Here is a 24,106-nt window from a genome sequence, read left to right on the forward strand (position 1 = left end):
TTTTTCTTCCTTGTTTTTTCTTCCCCTGGGGCCACACCTGACACCCAAAGCAAAACCCAGCCAGGATGCAGAGGAGCCCATGGGAAGGCTTTCTTTCCTTCAGGGGTAGCTTTCCAGATGGTCAGGATCTTGTTAGGTGAATCCCATGTGGAAATTCCAGAGAAGCTTAAAAAAGTCAGTTAAGGGTGGGAGAGTTGAGGGTACAGGCTCTCCAGTGCTGATCTGAGGGCAACGCCTTCATTCGGTGGAGCCGGGCATGCTCATGCGGAGGCATGTCATTGGTCTGTCCTTCCGTAGTTTCTCTTTCTTTTTCTGCGCTCAAACTTTCGTTTCTCTAGCTTGCAGTCGGAAATACCTTGAAGTTCTGGATTGGTGCGTTAATTCTCCGTGATTTACAGCTTTCGGGTGTCTGATGGTTGGTTGAGCAATATTAGGGGGCAGAGTTTGGAGGACTTTTGAAGAAAAACATTGCTTTTGCTTGGGTGAGTTTGTCGTCTAAAAAACGGGGTGGAGAGGGAGGGGCTGCCGGCCTCTGGCTGAAAATGCAAATGAAGGAGCATGAGGAAGAGGCTGCCTGGAAAAAAGATTAATTTAAAGATGGCTTTTAGCCAGATCCAGTCTCCTCCTGCCATTTCATATTCTATAATTTTGAATTGTACCTTGTCCAAGAGATCCGGAACTCTGTTTTCTAACACAGTCCCTTTCCCTACAGCTAAGCTAAGTCAGAGCCTCTGCTCTTTAAGGCGTTTTTGTGTGATAATGTGGCATTTCCGCATACTCTAGAACACTTGTTCTCAACCTGTGAGTCGCGACCCCTGTAGGGTGGAGTGAGCCTCTCACCGGGGTCGCATATCAGATGTTTACATTACGATTCATTACAGTAGCAAAATTACAGTTAGAAGTAGAAACAAATATTAGTTTATGGTCGGAGGTCACCCCAACATGAGGAACTGTATTAAAGGGTCACAGCCTTAGGAATGTTGAGAACCACTGCTCTAGGGACTCCTAGGGCTTCTCTCTGTGTTTAGTAACAGAGGCTGTGGGCCTGTTGACTTGTCACTGACCTTGTGTGAATGCCCCAAGCCAGGAAATGACTGCTGTTAGTTCCTTCTCCTTCAGCCATTTCCTGAAAAATGAAGTAGTGCTCCACTCAGCCTGAGAGTCCAGCTACACAGAAGGCAAGAGGATCAGAAGTTAAAGGCCTTTATGGGCAACTCAATAAGACTCATTCATAAAATATATTTTTTTAAGATTTATTTATTTATTGTGTGTGCAGTGTTCTGCCTGCATGTATGCCTACAGGCCAGAAGAGGGCACCAGATCTCATTTCAGATGGTTGTGAGCCACCATGTAGTTGTTAGGAATTGAAGTTAGGACCTCTGGAAGAGCAGCCAGTGCTCTTAACTGCTGAGCTGTTTCTCCAGCCCCTCATAAAATATATCTTAAAATGTTTGTGACTTAGCTCAGTGGTAGGGTGCTCCTCAGGTTTTGGGTTCAATTCCAAGGTAGGGAGAAGAGCATGATTGAAGATGGGAAAATGAAGGACTAGGATAATGCTACAGTTGTGCATCTGAAGATTTTTCCCAAAAGCGACAGCTTTTCTAATGTTTCTTGGAGATATGATACATTTTGTGTTGCTCAGGCTGGTCTCCAACTCCTCAGTCAGCCCCCCTCCCCACCTCCCAGTCACTGGAGTGGCAGCTGCACATCACTGCTGCCACCCCCTTTTCTACCTTGAAATAATGAAAATTAGATTCCCGATTGATTTGGAAAATGTCTAATGATAAAAGGTCATGAGAACCATGAGAGAAATCAGTTTGCTCAAGGATATCACAGCTTTACCCAAGCTAATCTAGGTACCCAGAAGACATCAACAAACTTTCCTGTTTTTTTTTTTTTTTTTTTTTTTTTTTTGTTGGTTTTGTTTACTTCACTGTGTATTGTTTTGAAAATGACAACTCAAAGTGGCTGGCAGATGGCACACGCCATTAATCCCAGTAATAGGAAGGCAGAGGCAAGAAGATCTTTGTGGGTTCTAAGCCAGCCTGATCTATATAGAAGTTCCAGGACATCCAGGACTGCATAGTGAGTGAGTGAGAGAGAGAGAGAGAGAGAGAGAGAGAGAGAGAGAGAGAGAGAGAGTCAGATGATTCATTATATTTTCCTAGGGTCTTTCTGTACTAGTTGTTGTATTTGGGGTTTTTTTTTTTTTTGCATTCTCTAACTTTTGGCTTATTCTTCCTTTTCTACTTACCTGAGGCCAAGAATTAAGTTACTTACTTGAGTCAGTTTTTCTTTATCACATGTAGTTTGTCCCAGTAGGTGTCCCTCTTAGACCGTCTCGAGTGCCGAATGCAGTGCCTTGAGACAGACGTATGCTTCCATTGTCATTGCATTTCTTTTTAAAAAACCTCTCTTTGGCCGGGCGGTGGTGGCACACGCCTTTAATCCCAGCACTCGGGAGGCAGAGGCAGGCGGATCTCTGTGAGTTTGAGGCCAGCCTGGGCTACCAAGTGAGTTCCAGGAAAGGTGCAAAGCTACACAGAGAAACCCTGTCTCGAAAAAAAACCTCCCTTTGATTTCTTCTTTGCTCTTTAGTTTAGTTGTGTAAATTTCCATGTGTTTGTGAATTTTTCCTAAATCCCTCTTTTAGTGATTTCTAGTTTCATACCACTGCAGTTAAAAAAGGTATTTCATATCATTTCAGTCTTCTTACATTGTTAGAACCTCTCTTGGAGCCCCAGGTGTTAGCCTTCCAGAACAGTGTCCCCACGTGTATGCTGCTGTCATTAGTGAGAATGTCCTGTGTGCGGCTGGGTTAATTCAAAACCAATCCCTTCCTGATTTCCCATCTGCCTCCTCTCTGTTTCATCTCCTTGTGGAGCATTCATAATGATTTTCTGAACAGCGCCCCATAAATTGACATATTTGTTCTCTCCATGACCTCTGTCTTTGACATGATACTTTGAGGTGGGATTATTTATCTTTTTTTTCAAAAAAAATTTTTAAATTTTTGATCATATCCTTTCCCCTTCCCCAACTCCTTCCAGATTTCCCCCTCCTTTCTACCCACCCAACTTCATGCCCCCTCCCTTAAAAATTTAAAATTAGTTTTCTCCAGTGCTCATTGGGTATATCAGTGACACTCCAAGGCAAGCCCAGGCACAGGAGTAGTTAGTTGATCAACACAAATGTTTTCCACATTTGTTTGTTTGTAGGGTATTTTTTCTTCTTTGTCTTACTGGTTTTTTATTTGTTTTGACATGATACTTTCAAGTGAACTGACTTTAAGTTGATAGACTTTTTGTTTGATCCTGTGTGTCTGCTGTTGAATCTGTCTATTTCAGGGTCAGTTTCATTCACTGAATTATTAAGCTCTAGAATTTCAGTGTTCTTTTTCTATTGAATTATTGATTTTCTGGTTTTTCTCATTGTTATTTTGAATTTTTATCTGAATTATTCATGATTTGTATTCTTTGAAGTCAGTTATTAGAATATGATAATAGTCCTTTGATAGTGATGTTTCTCACTTTTTGATGTTTTTTGGTTTTGTTTTTTGTTGTTATTTTTTGTTTGTGTTGTGTGTATGTGTGTTTGTGTGTGTGTGTGTGTGTGTGTGTGTGTGTGTGTGTGTCCCTGTGTTAATGCCTGCATATTATGGAGCAACTAACTCTTCCAAACGTTTCCAGTTAGATTCTATCAGGAACGACTTACACATTCCTTATGAGGGTGGCATTTGATTAGGTGTGGTGGCTTGGATCCTAAGTGGGTACAGTGATACAGTCTTCATACAGCTCTGTCAGCAGGGCTCAGTGCTTGCCAAGTCTGAAACTGTCTCCATGGCCTGATTGTCAGGCATTTATGACAACAGCAGTAACCATGCAGCTGGTTAGCATCCTCAGTAGGAAGGATTGTAGGGGATTTGATATTTTCCTTTTCCAAAGTATGAAGACCAATGGTAGCCTCTCTTAGGTATGTGCTCAGAGTGTCTGTGGGGTCAGGGGTGTGTGAAATGAACCACTGTCACATATGGAAGCTGCTTCTTAAGTTTATCACCACCAAAATGCTGATAGTCTGGGTGGTGGTGGCGCATGCCTTTAATCCCAGCATTCGGGAGGCAGAACCAGGTGGATCTCTGTGAGTTTGAGGCCAGCCTGGTCTACAGAGTGAGATCCAGGACAGGCACCAAAACTACACAGAGAAACCCTGTCTCGAAAAACAAAAAAAAGAAAAAGCAAAAAAACAAACAAAAAAAATGCTGATAGATAGTGTCTTCATTAGGGTTTCTATTGCTGTGAAAAGACACCATGACCTGGCAACTCTTATAAAGGAAAACATTGGGGTTAGCTTACAATTTCAGCGGTTTAGTCCATTATCATCATGGTGGGAAGCACGGTGGTATGCAGGCAAACATGGTGCTGGAGGAGGAGCTAAACGTTCTACATCTTGATCCTCAGGCAATAGGAAGTAAACTGTCTACTGCACTGAGTATAGCTTGAGCATAGGAGATCTCAAAGCCCACCCCAACAGTGACATACTTCCTCCAACAAGGCCACACGTACTCCTACAAAGCCATGCCTCCTAATAGTGCCACTCCCTTTGGGGGCTGTTTTCTTTCAAACCGCCACAGATAGAGATTACTACAAAGCATAACCTGGGACCCTCAGGCCCACCATAGCAATTCAAGTCCAAGGAGAAGGAATGTAGCTACCTATGGCTCTGACTTTGTAGCAGGGCAGGGCAGAGCACCATCATAGATTCAGGAATGAAAAAGAGCTCTATACAAAATGCCAGACAGACTGAAAAAGAAATCAGGGTAACAATACTCTTTACAATAGCTTTATATAATATAAAATATCATGGGGTAACTCTAACCAAGCAAGTGGAAGACTTGTATGATAAAAATTTCAAGTCTTTGAAGAAATTGAAGAAGGTATCAGAAGATGGAAAGATCTCCCATGCTTATGGATCTATAGGATCAACATAGTAAAAAATGGCAATCTTACCAATCTACAGATTCAACCAATTCCTATGAAAATTTCAACACAACTCTTACAGACTTTGAAAGGACAATTCTCAACTCCATCTGGAAAAACAAATCCCAAACAATAGAAGAACTGCTGGAGGTATCACTATCCCTGATTTCAAGTTGTACTACAGAACTATGGCAATAAAAACCACATGGTATTGGCATAAAAATAGACATGTTGAATAATGGAATTGAATTGAAGACCCAGACATAAATCCACATACCTATGGACACCTAGTTTTTGATTAAAAAAAAAAAGCCAGAAATATACAATGGAAAAAAGAAAGCATCTTCAACAAATGGTGCTAATCTAACTGAATAGCTGCATGTAGAAGAATGCAAATAGACCCATATCTATCACCATGCACAAAACTTAAATCCAAGTGGATCAAAGACCTCAACATAAAACCAGAAACACAGCCAGGTGGTGTTGGCACATGCCTTTAATCCCAGCACTCAGGAGGCAGAGGCTGGCCTGGTCTACAAAGTGAGTTCCAGGAAAGGCGCAAAGCTACACAAAGAAACCCTGTCTCAAAAAGATAAAAAATAAAAAAAAAACCCAAAAAACAAACAAAAAACAAAAACAAACCCAAAAACACTGAACCTGATAGAAGAGAAAGTGGGGGCATAGCTTTGAATGCATTGGCCCAGGAGATGACTTTCTGAATAGAACACTGATAGCACAGGCACTAAGATAAACAATTAACAAATAGGACCTCATGAAACTGAAAAGCTTTTGTAGGGCAAAGGACACTGTCAATAAATAAAAGCTTTTGTAGGGCAAAGGACACTGACAATAAAAGCAGTAGCCTACAGAGTAGGGAAAGATTTTTACCAACTCCACATCTGATACCAGTCTAATGTAGATGTAACAGTCTTATTAAATAAGAAACACAGAGCCAAATGCAGAGTTAAAAGCACAAGAGGTCAGAGCAGTAGCTGAGAGCTGAGACTAAAACCTTTTCTTACCCCTTGCTGCTGCTGCTGCTGCTGCCGTCCTTCCCCTCCGAAAGAGACCTACTTCCGGTGTATCTGTCTTTTTATTGACTTTCTGTTCTGCCTTCTCATTGGTTGTAAACCCAACCACATGACCTCCTCGTCACTGCCTGTCTATACAGACCTCCAGGTCTTCTGTGGTTGGTATTGAGATTAAAGGCTTGTGTATCCATGCTGGCTGTATCCTTGAACACACAGACTCTGCCTGCCATGTGATCTGATTAAGGGCCAGACTTCTGCTATGGCTTGCAATTAGCTCTGAACCCCCAGGCAACTATATTTATTAACATACCAATAAAATCACAATTCAGGACAAATAAAATATCACCATAGTCTAATGCCCAAAATATATAAAGAACTCAAGATATTAGGTATCAAAATCCCAAATAATCCAATTAGAAAATGTGGTACATATCTAAACAGAATTCTCAACAGAGGAATCCCAAATGGCTGAGAAACTCTTAAAGAAATGTTCAACATCCTTAGCCATCAGGGAAATGCAGACAAAAACTACTTTGAGATTCCATCTTACACCTGTCAGAATGGCTAGAAAGAAAACCACAAGTTGACAGCTCATGCTGGTAAGAATGTGGAGCAAGGAGAACATTGCACCATTGCCAGTGGGAGTACAAACTTTTAGCCACTATGGAAATCAATATGGCAGTTTGTCAGAAAGTTGTGGATTGATCTAACTCAAGACCCAGCTATACCACTCTTGGGCATATACCCAAAGAACACTTCATCCTGCCTCATTGAGGCTTTATTCATAATAGCCAGGAACTGGAAACAACCTAGATGTTGTTCAACAGAAGAATGGATAAAGAAAATGTGGTACACTTACAAAATGTAGTATTATGCAGCTGTTAAAAAAATAATGTGAAATTCTCAGATAAATGGATTGAACTGAAAAAAAATCATCCCAAGTAAGGTCCCAGAAAGCTAAAATATGGTGTGTATTCACTTATAAGTAGATATTAGCTGTTAAGTAAATGATAATCAAACTACAATGCACAGACCCAGAGAGGGTAGGTAAAGAGGAGGGCTCTAGAGGGAAGCATGGATTTCCCTGGCAAGGGAATATGAAATAGATTTTTGCAGGTGGACTGAGGGCAGGAGTGGGAGGGAACACGTTGTGGGAGGAAGAGGCAGCTAGAATTGATGTGAAACCTAATGCAGTAGAAACTTCCTGGACTCTATGAGGGTGACCCTACTGAGGACTCACAGTATTGGAGGGTACAGAACCTGAACTGGCCAACTTTTGTAGCCAGACAAGGCTTCCCCTCGTGGACTGGATTGCATTCAGTTCTTGTTGGCCAAGAGGGTCCTGTGGAGATCCCTAAATAACATAGGATGATGCTAGGACAGAGGGTCGCTCTCCACAAATGGGCAGCAGGGCCCCATTAAGGAGGACAACATCGACACAGCTCTTTGAATGTAGAGAGGTTGAGCTGGTTCCTACATAGAGCCTCTACCCCTATGTTCTATTCTCTTTAGCACGAAAAGGTACTCTGCAGGAAAGAGAAACCTGGATACCAACCCAGCCACAAAACCCTCAACCTACAATCTGTTCTTTCTGAAAGATGTGCTGGGGCAATGGTGGTGTAGAACTGTTGTAGAATATTACTTTAAGGTGTGTTACTTTTGTTTATGTTGCATTTGTTTAACTCGGTGAAGCTGTGTTACTGTGCCTGTCTAAAACACCCGATGGTCTAATAAAGAGTTGAATGGTTAATAGTCAGGAGAGAGGAATAGGTGGGGCTGGCAGGCAGAAAGAATATATAGAAGGAGAAATCTGGGAGAAGGAGGAGAACTTCAGGGCCCAGCAACCCCGCCACCCAGCTAAACAGCAAGCCACAGAGTAAGAGGAAGATTTACAGAAGTAAGAGAATGGGGAAAGCCCAAAGGCAAAAGGTAGATGGAATCATTTAAGTTAAGAAAAGCTGGCTAGAAACAAGCTAAGCTAAGGCCAGGCATTTATAAGTAAGAATAAGCCTCTGTGTGTGATTTATTTGGGAGTTGAGTGGCAGGCCCCTCCAAAAGAGCAAGAAACAACAACATAGAACTTGTGGGAGTGGCCAACCAAAGTCTGATTTAACTTGAGGCCCAAGCATGATAGGGAGCACTGGCCTGCACTGCTAGGATGGCCAGGGGACAGGAGACTGGACAGCTAAAAGACCTTGGATCAATGTCTGTTCATTTGTCATCAGAGAGGCATCCTCCATCAACAGATGGGTACAAGTGCAGAGACGCACAGCCAGACATTATGAGGAAAGAGAGTCTAAATCAGGTCTGCATCAGGTTCCTCCCTTCAGAGATCAGGGAACTCTTGGGTAGAAGGAGAGAAAAGATTGTAGGAGTTAGGGAGGTTGAAGACAGTAGGAGAACATGGCCTACAGAATCAACTAAGCAGGACCCATATAGACTCATGGAGACTGAAGCCTATATGTGGTCTGCACGGGTCAGCACCAGGTCCTTGGCATGTATGTTATGGCTGTTAGCTTGGTGTTTTTGTGGGACTCCTAACAATGGTGTATCTCTGACTCTTTTGCTTGCTCTTGAGACGCTTTTCCTCCTATTGAGTTGCCTTGTCAAGCTTCAATATGAGGGCTTTTGCATTGTCTTATTATTCTTGTTTTGTTGTGTTTGGCCGTTGTCTCTTGAAGACCTGCTCTTTTCTGAAGTGGAAACAAAGGGGAAGAGGATCTGAGGGAGAAGGGAGGTGGGAGGGAGCTGGCAGGAGTTCACAGAAGGGAAACTGTGGTCTGGGTGTATTGTATGAGAGAAGAATCTATTTTCAATTACAAAAATAGAAGAAAAATAAAACAAGAAAGAAAGAAAAAGATCTCTAGAGGCTCAGCCTTGGGTAGCAGGGCATGTTGGCAGCTTGGACTTCACAGGGGAAAAAAGCTTAGAATGGTACACATTATGTTTTTTGACTCTGCCCACTAAAATTCATAGTAAAATTAAATTTTACTCAAAATTAAAAGTGGAGGCCTCTAGCCCTCCTGAGAGGACTATTGTGACTGTTGTAGGAATAACCACTCCTGTATGGGTTTGATTCCCGGTGAAAGCATGAGTTTGGCATCCTCACCTCAAACACCCTTGGTTGCACACATCTCCTCTTTCCTTTCAACTTTACGTCGTGAAGTGATACAGCAAGATGATCTCAGCAGCTGAGTGTTTGAAGCCAGTTCAGCCTGTTTAGTGAGTTCCAGGCCAACAGGGCTACATAGTGAGATTCTGTCCTTTAAAAAAAAAAAAAAATGCATACACAAAAGTAAACAAAAACAAGAAAATGAAGGACTCCTATCTGGTGAGCCCTTCAGTCTTAGACTTCTTCTGTCTTAGACCTGTAAGAAATAAATCTCTATTCTTTATAAATTACCAAGTTTCACGTAATCTGTTATAGCAGTGGAGACAAAAGCAGTGAAAGGCTGTGCTAGCCCATTATGGAGTGGACAGTGCAAACAGCAGTGAGGACCTCAGTTGTGGCTCTGACCCCAAGAGATCTGGAACAGTGTGGTTGGCAGTGCCGTGCAGTGGAAGATAGGGTGGCAGAGTCCTCAGCTCTCGGGAGGTGGGATGCTGAACAGAGATGGTGGCTCCTGGGGGACGGCAATCTCAGTGGCTCAGGGGGAATTTCCAGGGGCAAATGATAGTTCTGAAGACACAGGGTTCCAAGATGCTTCAGCATAGGAGCCAGGATGCCATGGCTTACCCAGGGCTCTTTTTTCATGAGAGGTGGGTACTGTGTCAGGTGGGCACTGGGAGAGACAGCTTCATGACTCAGTCAAATTCTGTTTGCTGGGATGGCAGGGTACTCTTACTGGTAATTAGCATTGGTGGTTTTGCCTTAATTTTAGGAAAGACCTCTGAGTTAGTTACCTGTTTCAGAATCTGAGGCCTAATCAGTCATTTGAGAAGTGTCACATATTCTGTCTCCTAGAGGCTTATGTGATACCAAACACCCTCCAGCTGTCTGCATACCAGCCACACTGGCAGTTCAGAGTCAAAGAAGATGCCCAAACTTGTGTGGCAGGATGTTCATGCATGCCATCTCTCTCTCTCTCTCTCTCTCTCTCTCTCTCTCTCTCTCTCTCTCTCTCTCTCTCTCTCTCTCTCTTGTCTTTTGAAACAGGGTTTCTCTGTGTAGCTTTGGAGCTACCAAAGGCATTTGTCTTCTTCCTGTAATTCCTTGTTAACCTTCATTTAAACTCTTGTGTTTTCTATTTGGGAATCTTGGACCACCCCCATTTCCACCATTGTTTACATTTACTTATAATTTGTGCATATCTCTAGTCTTGTTTGTCTTGTCTGTTATTTCTGATTTTTTTTTTTGGGGGGTGGTTCGAGACAGGGTTTCTCTGCGTAGCTTTGGAGCCTATCTTGGAACTCACTCTGTAGCCCAGGCTGGCCTGGAACGCACAGAGATCCACCTGCCTCTGCCTCCCGAGCGCTGGGATTAAAGGCGTGCACCACCACCGCCCGGCTGTTTCTGATTTTAAGTATTTGTTATTTTGATTTTGTTTGTGCAGTGATTGGGCCTGTGCATTCTAGGCCAGTGCTCTATGTTGGAACTATTTCCTTGGCCCTTGTTCTAAGAATTCAGTTTAGGATATGAAACATTAGGAAATATTTAGATGCATGTTACTTCTGCATGTTTATCTTAGTTGCTTGTGTTGTTTCTCTCCCCTGGCTTCTTTGCCTTGTACTGTTGTGGTCATGGCCCATCCTTGATCTCTGCACAGTGTTCATTCTGTTCCTCCCTTTCTTACTTGGCCTCCTTTTTGTCTTCTAAATCATGCAGGCACCTGAGCAGCAGGGTCAGAAGTCAGGACAGGCAGACACAGGATCCCAGCAACTATGGCTTCAGAATTCATGGTGAATGTAAAGGAGGAGGTGACCTGTCCTATCTGTCTGGACCTCATGGTGGAACCTGTGAGTGCTGATTGTGGTCACAGCTTCTGCCGAGCCTGCATCACATTGAACTGGGAGTCTATTAAAGGCAAAGAGGGAGAGTTCACCTGCCCTGTGTGCCGAGTGAGTTACCTGCTTGGGAATCTGAGGCCTAATCGACATGTGGCCAACATAGTGGAGAGGCTCAAGGGGTTCAAGTCCAGCCCAGAGGAGGAGCAGAAGGTGTTTCATTGTGCAAGGCATGGAGAGAAACTCCAGCTCTTCTGTGAGAAGGACAAGGTGGCCATCTGCTGGCTTTGTGAGCGATCTCAGGAGCACCGTGGTCACCAAACAGTTCTTATTGAAGAGGTGGCCCAAGAGTACAAGGTAAGAAGTGGGAGGCTGTGGGAGACAGAGCAAGAAACAGTACCTGCCGTGAAATCTCTACTTCTTGGAACCCTTCAGTTACTTGATCATCATGGAATAGAGGCCTGGGATGTCCTCCATCCTGTTGCCTTCTGAGGCCTGAAAGAGTAGGACTATCCACTGAGCTTAATCATAAGAGAATCTACCTGGGCTCAAACTCTAGAACTAGAGCAAGTGTTTTTACAGCTTGTTGTATTCTGTTGGGATTTTATGTCCAAGAAAAGCTCTGATTATTCTTTAGCTGTCACAGTAAATGAGATGAGGTTTGGAGAGATGGCTGAATAGCTTGTTGCTAAGCATAATGACCTGAGTTTGAACCCAGAAACCACATAACTGAAGGCGATAACTGATTCCTGCAAGTTGTTCTCTGACCTCTATATACCTGGGGTGACGTGAGTGTGGATATACACAAGCGCACACACACACAAGTGCACTCACATACAAAATCAATTAATTAGTTAATTAAAAAGACTAAATGAGGTGAGTCATTACACCAAATTTCCTCTTTCCTTGCTATCAGCTTCCTCTTTTTTTTACATATTAGTGTAAAAAAAAATCAGTTTAACCAGGTGTGATAGCAGATGCCTGTAACCTCAACATTTCTGAGGCAAGAGGAACAAGAATTCTTTACATAATGAGACCACCGTATTATTAGTTTATTTGCTTGCTTGTTTTTCTCTGTGCAGCCCTGGCTGTCCTGGAACTTGCTCTGTAGGTCAGGCTGGTCTTAAACCCAGGGATCTGCCTGCCTCTTCCTCCTGAGTGCTGTTATTAAAGGCATTTGCCACCACGCCTGGCTTGAGACCACCTTTTTAAAAGAGGTTGAGAGGATAGGGAATCTTTTTGAGTTGATGGTGACCTTATTCCTTTCTTCCAACTCCTAGATTCTAGTTGCCATTCTCTCTGTTTCTGTAAACTCTGCTGAGACCAACTTCATTTTGTCCCTGTTTGCCTTCTTTTTAGTGTTTACTATCTAGTTGTTCATAATAGATAAAAACCATATGTGTAGCTGGGCGGTAGTGGCGCACTCCTTTAATCCCAGCACTCTGGAGGCAGAGGCAGTCAGTGAGTTCGAAGCCAGCCTGGTCTACAAAGTGAGTTCCAGGACAGCCAAGGCTGTTCCACAGAGAAACTCTATCTTGAAAAAACAAAAAACAAAACAAAAACCAACCAAAAAAAAACCCCAAAACTGTATGTATGTGTATATGTGTTATGTACATCATTCTTATCACATTCTTTTGAAGAACCATAGCAGTCTTAGGCTTCCTGTCTTTCCAGAAGGGTTTCTTGGTCTTTTGTTAGGAACAGCAGTCCTACTAAGCACACAGCTTGACTCTGCTGCAATTCCTCTCCCACAGCGGAAGCTCCAGGCAGCTTTGCAAAAGCTGATGGCAGACAAGAAAGAATTGGAGAACTGGAAAGATGACCTTCAAAAGGAGAGAACTTTCTGGGAGGCAAGTGGGGACCCTAACTCCTGAAGGAGTTAGGCTGATGCCTGGGAGGGACCTGGGCAAGAAGCTCCCTGGTAGTTGATGAGGACAAGAGGCCTTGATTACTCCTCTCTACCTGTTCCCCTGGAGCTGGGGCTGCACACTGAGTGCATCGCAACTGATCCTGGCTATGTGGGGAGCTGACACCATGGAGGGGGTCTGGAGAGAGTGGGCACTGAGTCCTGGATCTCACTCCTGTGGTGCTTTCTGTAGCTGTGACTGTTGGGGAAGATGCTTGGGAATGGGTGGATCATGAATATGTACTCAGGGTTCAGCTTCTGCAGGAAGTTAAAGAGCAGAATGAGATGCAGGTGTGGTGGCACATGCCTTTAATCCTAGGATTTGCGAGGCAGAGGGAGACAGATCTCTGAGTTCAAGGCCAGTCTGGTGAACATCGAAAGTTCCAAGGCAACTAGGACTACAGGATGAGAATCCCTCTTTCCCCATTTAAACAAAGAAACAAAGTAAGAAACCAAGGATGGGTGGAACAATGGCTCAGTGGTTAAGAGTACTTTTTGCTCTTCCAGAGGACCTGAATTTGGTTTCCTACACCCACATGGTGGATCATAACCATCCATAACTAGTTCTGAGGACATCCAATCCTCTTTTCTGGCTTCTTGTAGGCACTTGGCACACATATGATGCAGGCAGGCAAAACATACACAAACAAAATAAATAAATAAATATATAAATAAAAATAAATGCATTTTTTAAAAAGATTTATTTATTATGTATACAGTGTTCTGTCTGCACGTATCCCTGCAGGCCAGAAGAAGGCGCCAGATCTCATTACAGATGGTTGTGAGCCACCATGTGGTTGCTGGGAATTGAACTCAGGACCTTTGGAAGAGTAAGCAGTGATCTTAACCTCTGAGTCATCTCTCCAGCCCATAAATGCATTTTTTAAAGTCCATTTTTTTTTTAATTTTTTAAAGATTTGTTTATTTTTACTTGATGTGTATGAGTGTTTGCCAGCATACATGTGTCTGGTTCCTATGGAGGTCAGAAGAGGGCATCAGATCTTAGAACTACAGTTATAGGGGGTTGTGAATCAACGTGTGGTTGCTAGGAATTGAGCCCTGGTCCTCCAGAAGAGCAGCCAGTGCTCTTAACCACTGAGCTGTCTCTCCAACCCTAAAGTCTTTTTAAAAAGTGGAATGAGGATTATTACAGGCAGGAACGAGCATCTTGGACAGCTGTGTGAAAGCCGACTCATAGCCTGGTGTATCATTTTGGTTTAGGTGGACTTGGTAAAGATGACCTGAGGTCTTTGTGTTGGAATAATTAACAGACACTAAAAGGTTATACATGCTTCCCTAAGACTCCCTTCCTTTTCTGAATCTCCATTCCTCATAAAAACTCCCCCACAAAACCTGGAGGTGGTGGCTTACGCCTTTAATCCAAGCACTCAGAAGGCAGAGGCAGATGGATCTCTGAGTTTGGATCTCAGCCTGGTCTACACAGTGAGTTACTGGACATCCTGGACTGTACAGAGAAACCATGTCTAGGAAAATAAACAAAAAACAAAATAAAACAAAACAAAAAAAACTTCCCACATAGCACATTTTGACAGACTGAATAATTTTTCCGTTTATTTCTTCTTCTTCTTCTTCTTCTTCTTCTTCTTCTTCTTCTTCTTCTTCTTCTTCTTCTTCTTCTTCTTCTTCTTCCTTCTCCTCCTCCTCCTCCTCCTCCTCCTCCTCCTCCTCCTCCTCCTTCTTCTTCTTTTGTTTTGTTTTGTTTTTTTGAGACAGAGTTTCTCTGTGTAGCCTTGGCTGTCCTGGGACTCACTCTGTAGACCAGGCTGGCCTCCAACTCACAGAGATCCGCCTGCCTCTGCCTCCTGAATGCTGGAATGAATGGCGTGCACCACCACCACCTGGCTTAATTCTCCCGTTTCTTATCTCTTGATTCTCTGAAGAATCAAATACAGAAAGATGTAGAAAATGTTCAGATGGAGTTTAGAAGACTGGGAGACATCCTGGACTCTGAGGAGAAGAATGAGGTGCAGAAGCTGATGCAAGAGAAGGAAGCCATTATGAACAGCCTGGCAGAGTCTGAAAATAAGCATGCCCAGCAGAACAAGTTGCTAGGAGACCTCATCTCAGATGTGGAGCATCACTTGCAGTGCTCAACCATGGAAATGCTGCAGGTAAGACTGCAGGAGGTCCCAGCATCTGAGAGTCAGGACCTGGAAGCCATTTCCCTCCCTTAGTACTAACTCTGATCTTCCTGGTGAGGACAGTAGAGCTCTCTGGGCCCTCCCTGAACTCTGTCCTGTACCAGTTTCAGAGACTGGGGAATCATTGCATGTATGGGTGGCAAGGAGTGGAATTCTATTTTTATTTATCAAATGCAGCACAAAAGATAACCGCTGGGGAGGAGATCTGTTGGATTTGTGGGCATTTATGGCACCGGCTCTTTACAGAGCTGTGTGTGGTTCAAGTACTTTTATCAACTCCAGCTAGTCACTGGTAAACAAGGAACTTCCAGTTACAAGAGATGTTTATGTTGTCCACCATAGGATGAGGTGAGGCTTCCCCCATCTGCAGTAGCTGAGCAATTAAGAACACTGGCTGCTCTTCCAAAGTGCCTGGGTTCAATTCCTAGCACCCACATTATAGTTCAAGACTGCCTGTAACTCTAGTTCAAGGGAATCCAACACACTCTTCTGACCTCCACAGGTACCAGGCATGCTAGTGCTGTGCAGCTGTATGTGCAGGCAAATGTCTATACGTATAAAATAATAATAAAAGTTAAAAAGAATGAACTGACATTACTTAAAAAAGTATTTCAACCAATTAAGCAACTGCACATTGTTTTTGTTTTTGTTTGTTTTGCTATTTAAAGAAGTGTAAAAATTTTATATTATTTTATATCACATTTATTTAGGTCATTTATACTTCTTAAAAATATTTTATGTACCAGGTGGTGGTGGTCACACCTTTAATTCCAGAACTCGAGAGGTAGAGACACATGAATCTTTGTGAGTTCAAGGCCAGTCTGGTTTACAGAGCAAGTTCTAGGATAGCCAGGGCTACACAGAGAAACCCTGTCTCACAAAAACGTGTGTGTGTGTGTGTGTGTGTGTGTGTGTGTGTGTGTGTGTGTGTATTATTTATGTGCCAGTGTATAAATCAGAAGACAACTTTGGAAAAATGGTTTTCTCCTTCATCCTTTACATGACTTCAGGGTTTGAATTTAAGTCCATCTGCTTGTATGGTGAAAGCCTTTACCTGCTGAGCCATCTTGCCAGCCCAGAGTTAGCCTCTTGGTGTCATTTTCTGGTTTTATGTCTCCATGGGAATGTATTTCTTCCATCTAAGTTGTAAAATTTATAGGCAATGTTGGTTGTAGGAAGTTCTCACCATCTTTTCAATTTCTCACTTTCCTGTTGTGTTCATTTTAATTAAAAAATGTATATATCAGCCGGGCGGTGGTGGCGCACGCCTTTAATCCCAGCACTCGGGAGGCAGAGCCAGGCGGATCTCTGTGAGTTCGAGGCCAGCCTGGTCTCCAAAGCGAGTTCCAGGAAAGGTGCAAAGCTACACAGAGAAACCCTGTCTCGAAAAACCAAAAAAAAAAAAAAAAAAACAAAAAAAAAAAACAAAAAAAAAATGTATATATCACATGGTATTTTGCAATATGCATACATTATGAAATACCTACATGGTGCTGGTTCACATATGCATCACCTCACATTGTTACTCTGCTTTTTTTGTGATGGCAACAGTTTGAGTCTTTTTGTAATTTGAAGAATATATTATTTACTATACCCACTCACCGTACTTACTTTTTACAATACTAGAAATTTATCTTTTGAGAAATATCTATCCCACTTTCCCCCATCCAACTTCTGTCTACTCCCATTCTAGTCTCCTATGAGATCAGTTTTTGTACCTTCCATGTGGTCACATGATCTCATGCAGTATTTATTTAGTTGAACCTGGCTTGTTTCATGTGACCTAGACTCTGTAGGTTTATCCATGTTACCACAAATGGTAGTACTTCCTCGCTTATAAGAGCTATCTCGTAATCTATTGTGTACGTGTACCGCATTATTTTTGTCTGTTGATTGATGCTGAGATTGAGTCCATCTGTCAGCTATTGGAATAATGCTTCAGGAGACAGGAGTGTGCAAATGACTCTAGGATGGCATGTTTTAACTCCAGAATTTAGCAGTAATTGAAATGATTCGTTTTCTTGTGATTTTTTTTAAACCATTTTGTATAGCTTTCTTAGTTTATGTTCGTTTACTGTAACCAGCTATGCTGGCAGACGTGTATTCTTCGCTCTTTGGAGACAGAGCAAGAGAATTGTCACAAATTCCAGCCAGTATGATCTTCGTAGTGAGTTCTGTAACTCCAGTTCCATGAGATCTGACACTTCTGACCTGCACGGGCACCAGGCAAACACACATGTGGTACACAGACATACATGCAGGCAAAACACACATAAAATAAAATATAGAAGAAACTTAAAAAGAAGTTAAAACAGGAGAGGTAATAATGAGAGAAAGAAAAAAAAATGTAGGAATAAGAAGGGAAGCCTATGAGATGTGGGTGAAAAGTCTTGCAAAGAATGTGATCGAGTAGACTGTGTGGTGAAGGAACCATCTCAAAGCCTAACTGAGCAAGTCACAGATAAAAGCCAAACCACGGTGAGGTGTATGCAAGAGTGGAGTATATAATGATAGAAAAATAAGTAAAAAGAACACTGTTGACGTGAATTATGCTGAATTGAAAGATGGGCATCTCAGATCCCTTTGACTCTAGAAGGTTCTACTTGGTGCTGTGTAGATCTCTGCAGCCCACATGTTCCCTGTGTTCTGGTGTGTGAGGAAGGATAGGTTCTGAGTCCTTTCCAAGGGGTTCCTTCAGACCCCTGCACCCCACCATGATGTCTTCTGGTCTTGTGGGTCCAGTGTATGTGAGGAGCAGCACTTCCTGGTGCTGCTGGCTGCTTTGCCACAGGCAGCTTCGTTTTTCCAGCTTGTGTGCACTCTGGCAGTGGACTTGGCTCTGGGAGTCCGTTTGTGGGGAAGCTGCCTGCTCCCCTACAGTGATCTCTGCTGCCTTAATCAGCTCATTTACAAACTGTCATTTGCAGGAAATGGCTCCTTGTGTGTTATCATGACTGTTTTCTTTCCGTTTCAGTTGCAAGGGTTCTCATCTTAACGAGAAGTCTTAACTCCCATTTTTTCTGTTCCTATCTAGGGTGTGGATGGCATCATAAAATGGTATGTATGGCTGCCAATGGCAGTTTTTCTGTGTGGTAAGAATGACTTAGTTTTCAAGCAAAATATAATTTCTCCCAGGTTGGGGCAATTTACATGTAGTATTGAATTTCTGATAAAAAACAAAACAAAACAAAAAACAAAAAACAGGGACTGAGTGTTTTGCCACTATTGAGAACAGATTAGAGTCTATGGTAGAGAAATGGGTTGTGGGGAACTATTCGGCTCAGTAGTGGGATTTGAGATAAGAAGATTAGGGTACTCTTAACTCCATTATAATTTCAGCATTTTACTCATCCAGTGTGCCTGCATGTGGCTCTGGATTTGGATTTAACAGGTGCTTGGTTTGTGGTAGATGGCATGTGTCTTCTATGTCTGCAAACTACACAAACTTGTCCATTGGGAAAATTCCTGTATGTTCACATTATTTTCTCCTGAGACTAGAAGACATCCAGTCTTTCTGGAAGTATTTAGATTTACAAAAAGTAGTCTTGAATCTCTGCACATGGCACTTTGATACAGGTGTGACCAACTGATCCATTTCTATCCTATACTCTCCAGTGGAAAGAGGATCTCCTTGGGTTTAGATAACACACTCACATGGCCACACCAAGCAATTTCCTAAGACACTGGCATCATATTAATATTAGTTTGATGTCCTCATCTTCTCCAACTGTTCATAATTTTTCCACAAGAGCCTGAAAAATCAGATATTATCTGCGATTTTCTGTGTTAGCTAAAGGTGTTGAAGATGTTGGACTTTTCCAGGTGTATTTCCCACACTTTGCCTTGAGCACCCAGGTGTGGGTTCTGTACCCTGCTGTTTGATCCAAGAACCCACATTCATGAAAATATTTTTCCACACATTTTTCCCCAAGTACCTTAGTTTTGGTTTGTTTTAAGATTTATTTTATTATTATTTTTTATTTTTTGCAATTGTAACCATTTTTAAGTTCATAATTCAGTGGCATGAATTACATTCAAGATATTAATTACACTCATGATATTCATTAATTACACTCATGATATTAATTACATTTGTGGTATTCATTGGTTACATTAGCAGTATTCATTCGATAACTATATTTATGATATTCATTAATTACATTAATTGCATTGATTTATTACATTCATGATATTATGTCCTGATACTATAGTCCGTTTGTGGGGCTTTTCCATCACATAAAACAGAAATTCTGTACTTGGGAAATCATTGCTCTATATTCCTTTCTTCTCCATCTTGAGATAACATCTAATCTTTCTGTCTCTATGAATTTGTATATTCTATATATTTCATGTAATACAATTCTATAGTATTGGTCCTTTTTTTAAATGTAAAAACATTTTATGAGCCGGGGCGGTGGTGGCGCACGCCTTTAATCCCAGCACTCGGGAGGCAGAGCCAGGTGGATCTCTGTGAGTTCGAGGCCAGCCTGGGCTACCAAGTGAGTTCCAGGAAAGGCGCAAAGCTACACAGAGAAACCCTGTCTCGAAAAAACAACAACAACAACAAAAACAAAACAAAACAAAAAAAAAATTTTATGTATAACTGCAGGAGAAATAATACACAAATAGCTTGAGCATAAAAACAGGTTATAATTCAAAAGTCCAGGGTTATTTGAAACTGGAAAATATTTTCTCTGTAGAAAATAGTAAAAATGTTAACATTTTCCAGTTAGCCCTTTTAAGCCAAATAATAGCTGAATTATACATATAAATATTGTTTAGATTCTGGGATACAGAGGAAACCTATATTTTTCCACACATTTTCTCCCAAGTACCTTAGTTTTGGTTTGTTTTAAGATTTATTATTTTATCGTCTCTTGTGAGTTCAAGGAGGCAGAGTGGCAGAAAATAATTTTAGAAAGCAAGAACCATGATTCTGAGAACGTAAGTTCTTCCCAATATCACACTGAAAGTAAGTTGGAGAGCACATGATAATATTTTTCAAATCCCCAGATGGCAGGCTACCCTTTTCAGCATCCTTAAGAGAGCTCAAGTAATCTGTTTTGAAATGAGAGGAAGTCAGTGGTGGTTGGGGGTCATTAAGAGAGACTGGAGGTCAGTGGTGGTTGGGGGTCATTAAGAGGGACTGGAGGTCGATTGTTTTCATCCCCAGGAGTCACAGTTTTTCACTCACGAAGTCCAAAACCATCCCCAAGGAAGGAAGAAGAGTGTTCAGAGCCCCTGACCTGCGAGGCATGCTGCAGGTGCTGCAAGGTGAGGAGACTTATGTCACATGACTTGCCTTTGGGAGTCTAGTGCTTTCTAGATACAGACAAGGAAGAGTAGATACCATGTACTGATGATTTGACCATCTCTGATGGGAAATGACCATTCATCTTTGACCCTATTATGGTTTTCAACTCTTCCCCTGATCTGGAGAAGAAATGGATTTTAGAGTACCTTTGCTTGCATTTAATATTGTGAATTTTTATCATTTCAGAGCTCATAGAGGCCCAACGCTACTGGGGTAAGGAGAAAACACAGCACCATAAGCCGCTCCCTTCTCACTGTCTTGCAGAGCTTGTGTTTCTGTTAGGCCTCATGTTGCTTCTCCCAGAATATGTTGTATGCTTCTGCAATGTTCTGCCTCTCCTGTGACTTCTACACCAAGTTCCTCCACATTTTCTTCTTAAACTTCTATTCATAATATCACAAATAAGGCTGTTTCCTGTCCTCATGACACTCACTCCTGTCATTTTTGTGCAGTTCAAGTGACACTGGTTAAGAACAACAATCCAAACATTGCCATTACCGAGGACAAGAGACAAATAAGATATGAAGACCGTCAAACAAGAAATTTTGCACCTGGGGGTGAGAATTCTCATGAAGGTGTTCTGGGCTACCCAGCTATCCAGTCAGGAAAACATTATTGGGAAGTAGATGTGTCTGGAAAAGGTGCCTGGGTTCTGGGATTGAGTGATGGAAGCTACCTCTTCAATCCAGTATTTCGTTCAAATGCTGAAAGATGCCTAGATCCCTTATTTCGCTTGGGTATTAGTAATGATTCACGTTATCAACCTAAATATGGCTTCTGGGTTATAGGGCTGTGGAACAAGTGCGTGTATAATGCCTTTGAGGAGTGTGCTTTCACACACAAGCCCAGCGTCTTGACTCTGTCTCTGATGGTTCCTCCCTGTCGTGTTGGCATTTTCCTTGACTATGCAGCTGGCACCCTCTCGTTTTACAATATTTCCCACCATGGAACTCTTATCTATAGATTCTGTGCAAATTCCTTTCCTGATAGGGTTTTCCCATATTTTAATCCTATGGGATGTTCAGAGCCAATGACAGTGTGCTGGTCAGACTCTTAAACCTTCATCTGTTTCTGTGCAGGGCCTCTGGCTCTGGTGTGTATCTCATATGCCTGAACTCCTGGACACCATTTTACCCTTTATTTTATATATATACCTATATATATATTTTTTCTGTCTCTAGTCTTTCTCTGTGAACATCTTTCACTGGTAAATAGGATATATTCATTTCTTTGGGCCATATTCTTCAGATCCTTGGGTTTTTTTGTTTTTGTTTCTTTGGTGAGAATAGTAAATCATTTCCCATATGTTCAAGGACAAACATTTGAGTCCTCACTATGTAAGATAACTCTGCTGCCAAATTCTTCTTTTATTCTCTATGCCCAAGATGGATCCCAAGTGCTGCACCACTGAGCCACTTCTTCTGTTATATCTCTATAACCCCATTCTACTCATCAATGAAAGAAGATTAAAGAAAGTTCTGTAACAACTTGTCCATTCATTTTGAAAATTATATGTAGGAGTCCATGGTTAAAAAATGCACCCTTGCGGGCCAGTAATGGTACACACCTTTAATCCCAACACTTGGGAGACAGAGGATCTCTGTAAGTTCGAGGCCAGCCTGGTCTACAGAGCTTGTTCCAGGACAGCTAAGGCTACACAGTGAAACCCTGTCTTGAAAAACAAAAACAACAAAAAAGAAGTGCACCCTTAGAGTAGGCCGTTTTCACCATGATGCTTCTTCATCAAGGAACTAAGGAGAGAACATCACAAATGATACACACTGAAGTAGATGGTGTGCTCACTTAGGCAGCATGTCTACCAAAAGTAGAATGATAACAGAAAATTAATACGACCCCTGCCCAAAGATGACACACAAATTCATGCTGTTCCTTTTGTCTGTTTGTTTTTGTTATTTGTTTTTCGAAACATGGTTTTTCTGTATAGCTCTGGTTGTCTTGGAACTATCCTTGTAGATCAGGCTGGCCTCGAACTCAGAGAGATCTGCCTGCCTCTGCCTCCCAAGTGCTGGGATTAAAGCCATGTGACACCACTGCCTGGCACATGTTCCATATTTTTGAAGAACATTAATGTCCTAAAACAGAGAGAGAGACAGACAAACACACACACACACAACACACACACACACACACACACACAGCGATAGAGAACGACAGAGAGATTGAGAGAGAGAGAGAGAGTAGACCATGTGTATGCAGAGGACTTAAATTGGAGTCCTGGTTCTAAACATGCCAGCAGTCCCAGCATGAATAACATACTTAACAGATGTGCTTATTCTTTTTTTTTTTTTTTAAAGATTTATTTGTTGTGTATACAATGTTCTGTCTGCGTGTATGTCTGCAGGCCAGAAGAGGGCACCAGATCTCATTACAGGTGGCTACAGCCACCATGTGGTTGCTGGGAATTGAACTCAGGACCTTGGGAAGAGCAGTCAGTGCTCTTAACCTCTGAGCCATCTCTCCAGCCCCCATGCTTATTCGTTTTTATATATAATTTTGCTGTAAATACTGCAGGTGCCTCAAGCCAATGTAAGAAAATAAATATGAAGCTGGCAATATAGTTCAGTGGGTAATAGACCTTATCCCCAAGCCTGGGCACCTGAATTTGATCCCCTGAACCCATACTCCTACAATCTGTCTTCTGAATTCCACACACATGCTGTGGCATATAGAGGCCCAGACACATACATAAACACAAAATAAGCAAATACAATTTTCTAATAAAAAGAAACTCGCTAAGTATAGAGCATCCACTGAAGTATCTCAGTGTTTACTCTGTTAATTACTGTAAGATATACACTGTATTATAGTGTCCTATGAAGCCACGGGCAAATGGGGAACAAGGATTGCTTTCCCCAAGTCTTGATTCCTAGTCCCTAGATAACTATTATCATGGCCTGATCACTCTAGGTTTCTCATAGCTGTTGTATGCTTTTTTTTTTTTTTTTTTTTTAACACTTAAGGATAATTTTTTTGTTGTCATATATTGGTCCTTATCGAGTACTAAATTTTGTGATATTCAGATTATTTTTTAGTAATAATGACAATACTGGCAAATTTATCTTTCACTGTATAGTAAAACATAAACAACAGAGTATTACTAGGGACTTGCCTTGTCTCAGCAGTCCAGTATGGTGTCTTATTCCATTTGGGGGGGGGGGGGGAAGGTCCTTATCACTGTGACTAAAATAAATGATTATTAAGATGTGTATCAGAACTTTGTGTGGTAGCACATCTGTGCCATCCCTGCACCTGGGGGAGTTGTGGCAGGAGGATTGCTATGCATTTGAAGGCAGGCTCATACAGAGTAAGACTCCATTAAGAAAATAAAGAATATATATTGCTTTACTTCAAAATCACTACTCTACTTTGTTTTAAGAAATGGAATAACTAGATTGTAAAATCCCAGAATTTTTTTCTGTTTTCACTATTTGTAAATGTTTCTGTTTGTTAAAAATAAATATTCTTAACTTCAGAGCTGTCCGATCTTCTTTTATTTAAATATCTCTTCAATAATTGTTTTGGGGCTGGAGAGATGGCTCAGCAGTTAAGAGCACTGACTGCTCTACAAGAGGTCTTGAGTTCAATTCCCAGCAACCACATGGTGGTGGCTCACAACCATCTGTAATGAGATCTGGCGCCCTCTTCTGGCCTGCAGACATACATGCAGGCAGAACACTATACATAACAAATAAATCTTAAAAAAAAAAAAAAAGAAAGAAACTTAAATCAGGACAGTTGAGAGCAGAATTTCA

The 24,106-nt window shown here is 41.8% G+C and overlaps 1 protein-coding gene across 1 annotated transcript; it reads left to right on the top strand.

Annotated features, from left to right (window-relative positions):
* The first annotated feature begins 308 nt into the window (after positions 1-308).
* On the top strand, positions 309-23,826 carry LOC131916161 (tripartite motif-containing protein 30A-like). The gene is made up of 8 exons (XM_059269473.1): positions 309-482; positions 10,833-11,308; positions 12,706-12,801; positions 14,759-14,989; positions 18,054-18,076; positions 20,193-20,293; positions 20,520-20,546; positions 20,786-23,826. Exons 2-8 carry the CDS (start codon positions 10,889-10,891, stop codon positions 21,388-21,390), a joined length of 1,503 nt encoding a protein of 500 aa, XP_059125456.1. The 5' UTR covers positions 309-482; positions 10,833-10,888; the 3' UTR covers positions 21,391-23,826.
* Positions 23,827-24,106: the final 280 nt, after the last annotated feature.

Source organism: Peromyscus eremicus, chromosome 1, assembly GCF_949786415.1.
Source record: "Peromyscus eremicus chromosome 1, PerEre_H2_v1, whole genome shotgun sequence".
NCBI classification, from domain to species: domain Eukaryota; kingdom Metazoa; phylum Chordata; class Mammalia; order Rodentia; family Cricetidae; genus Peromyscus; species Peromyscus eremicus.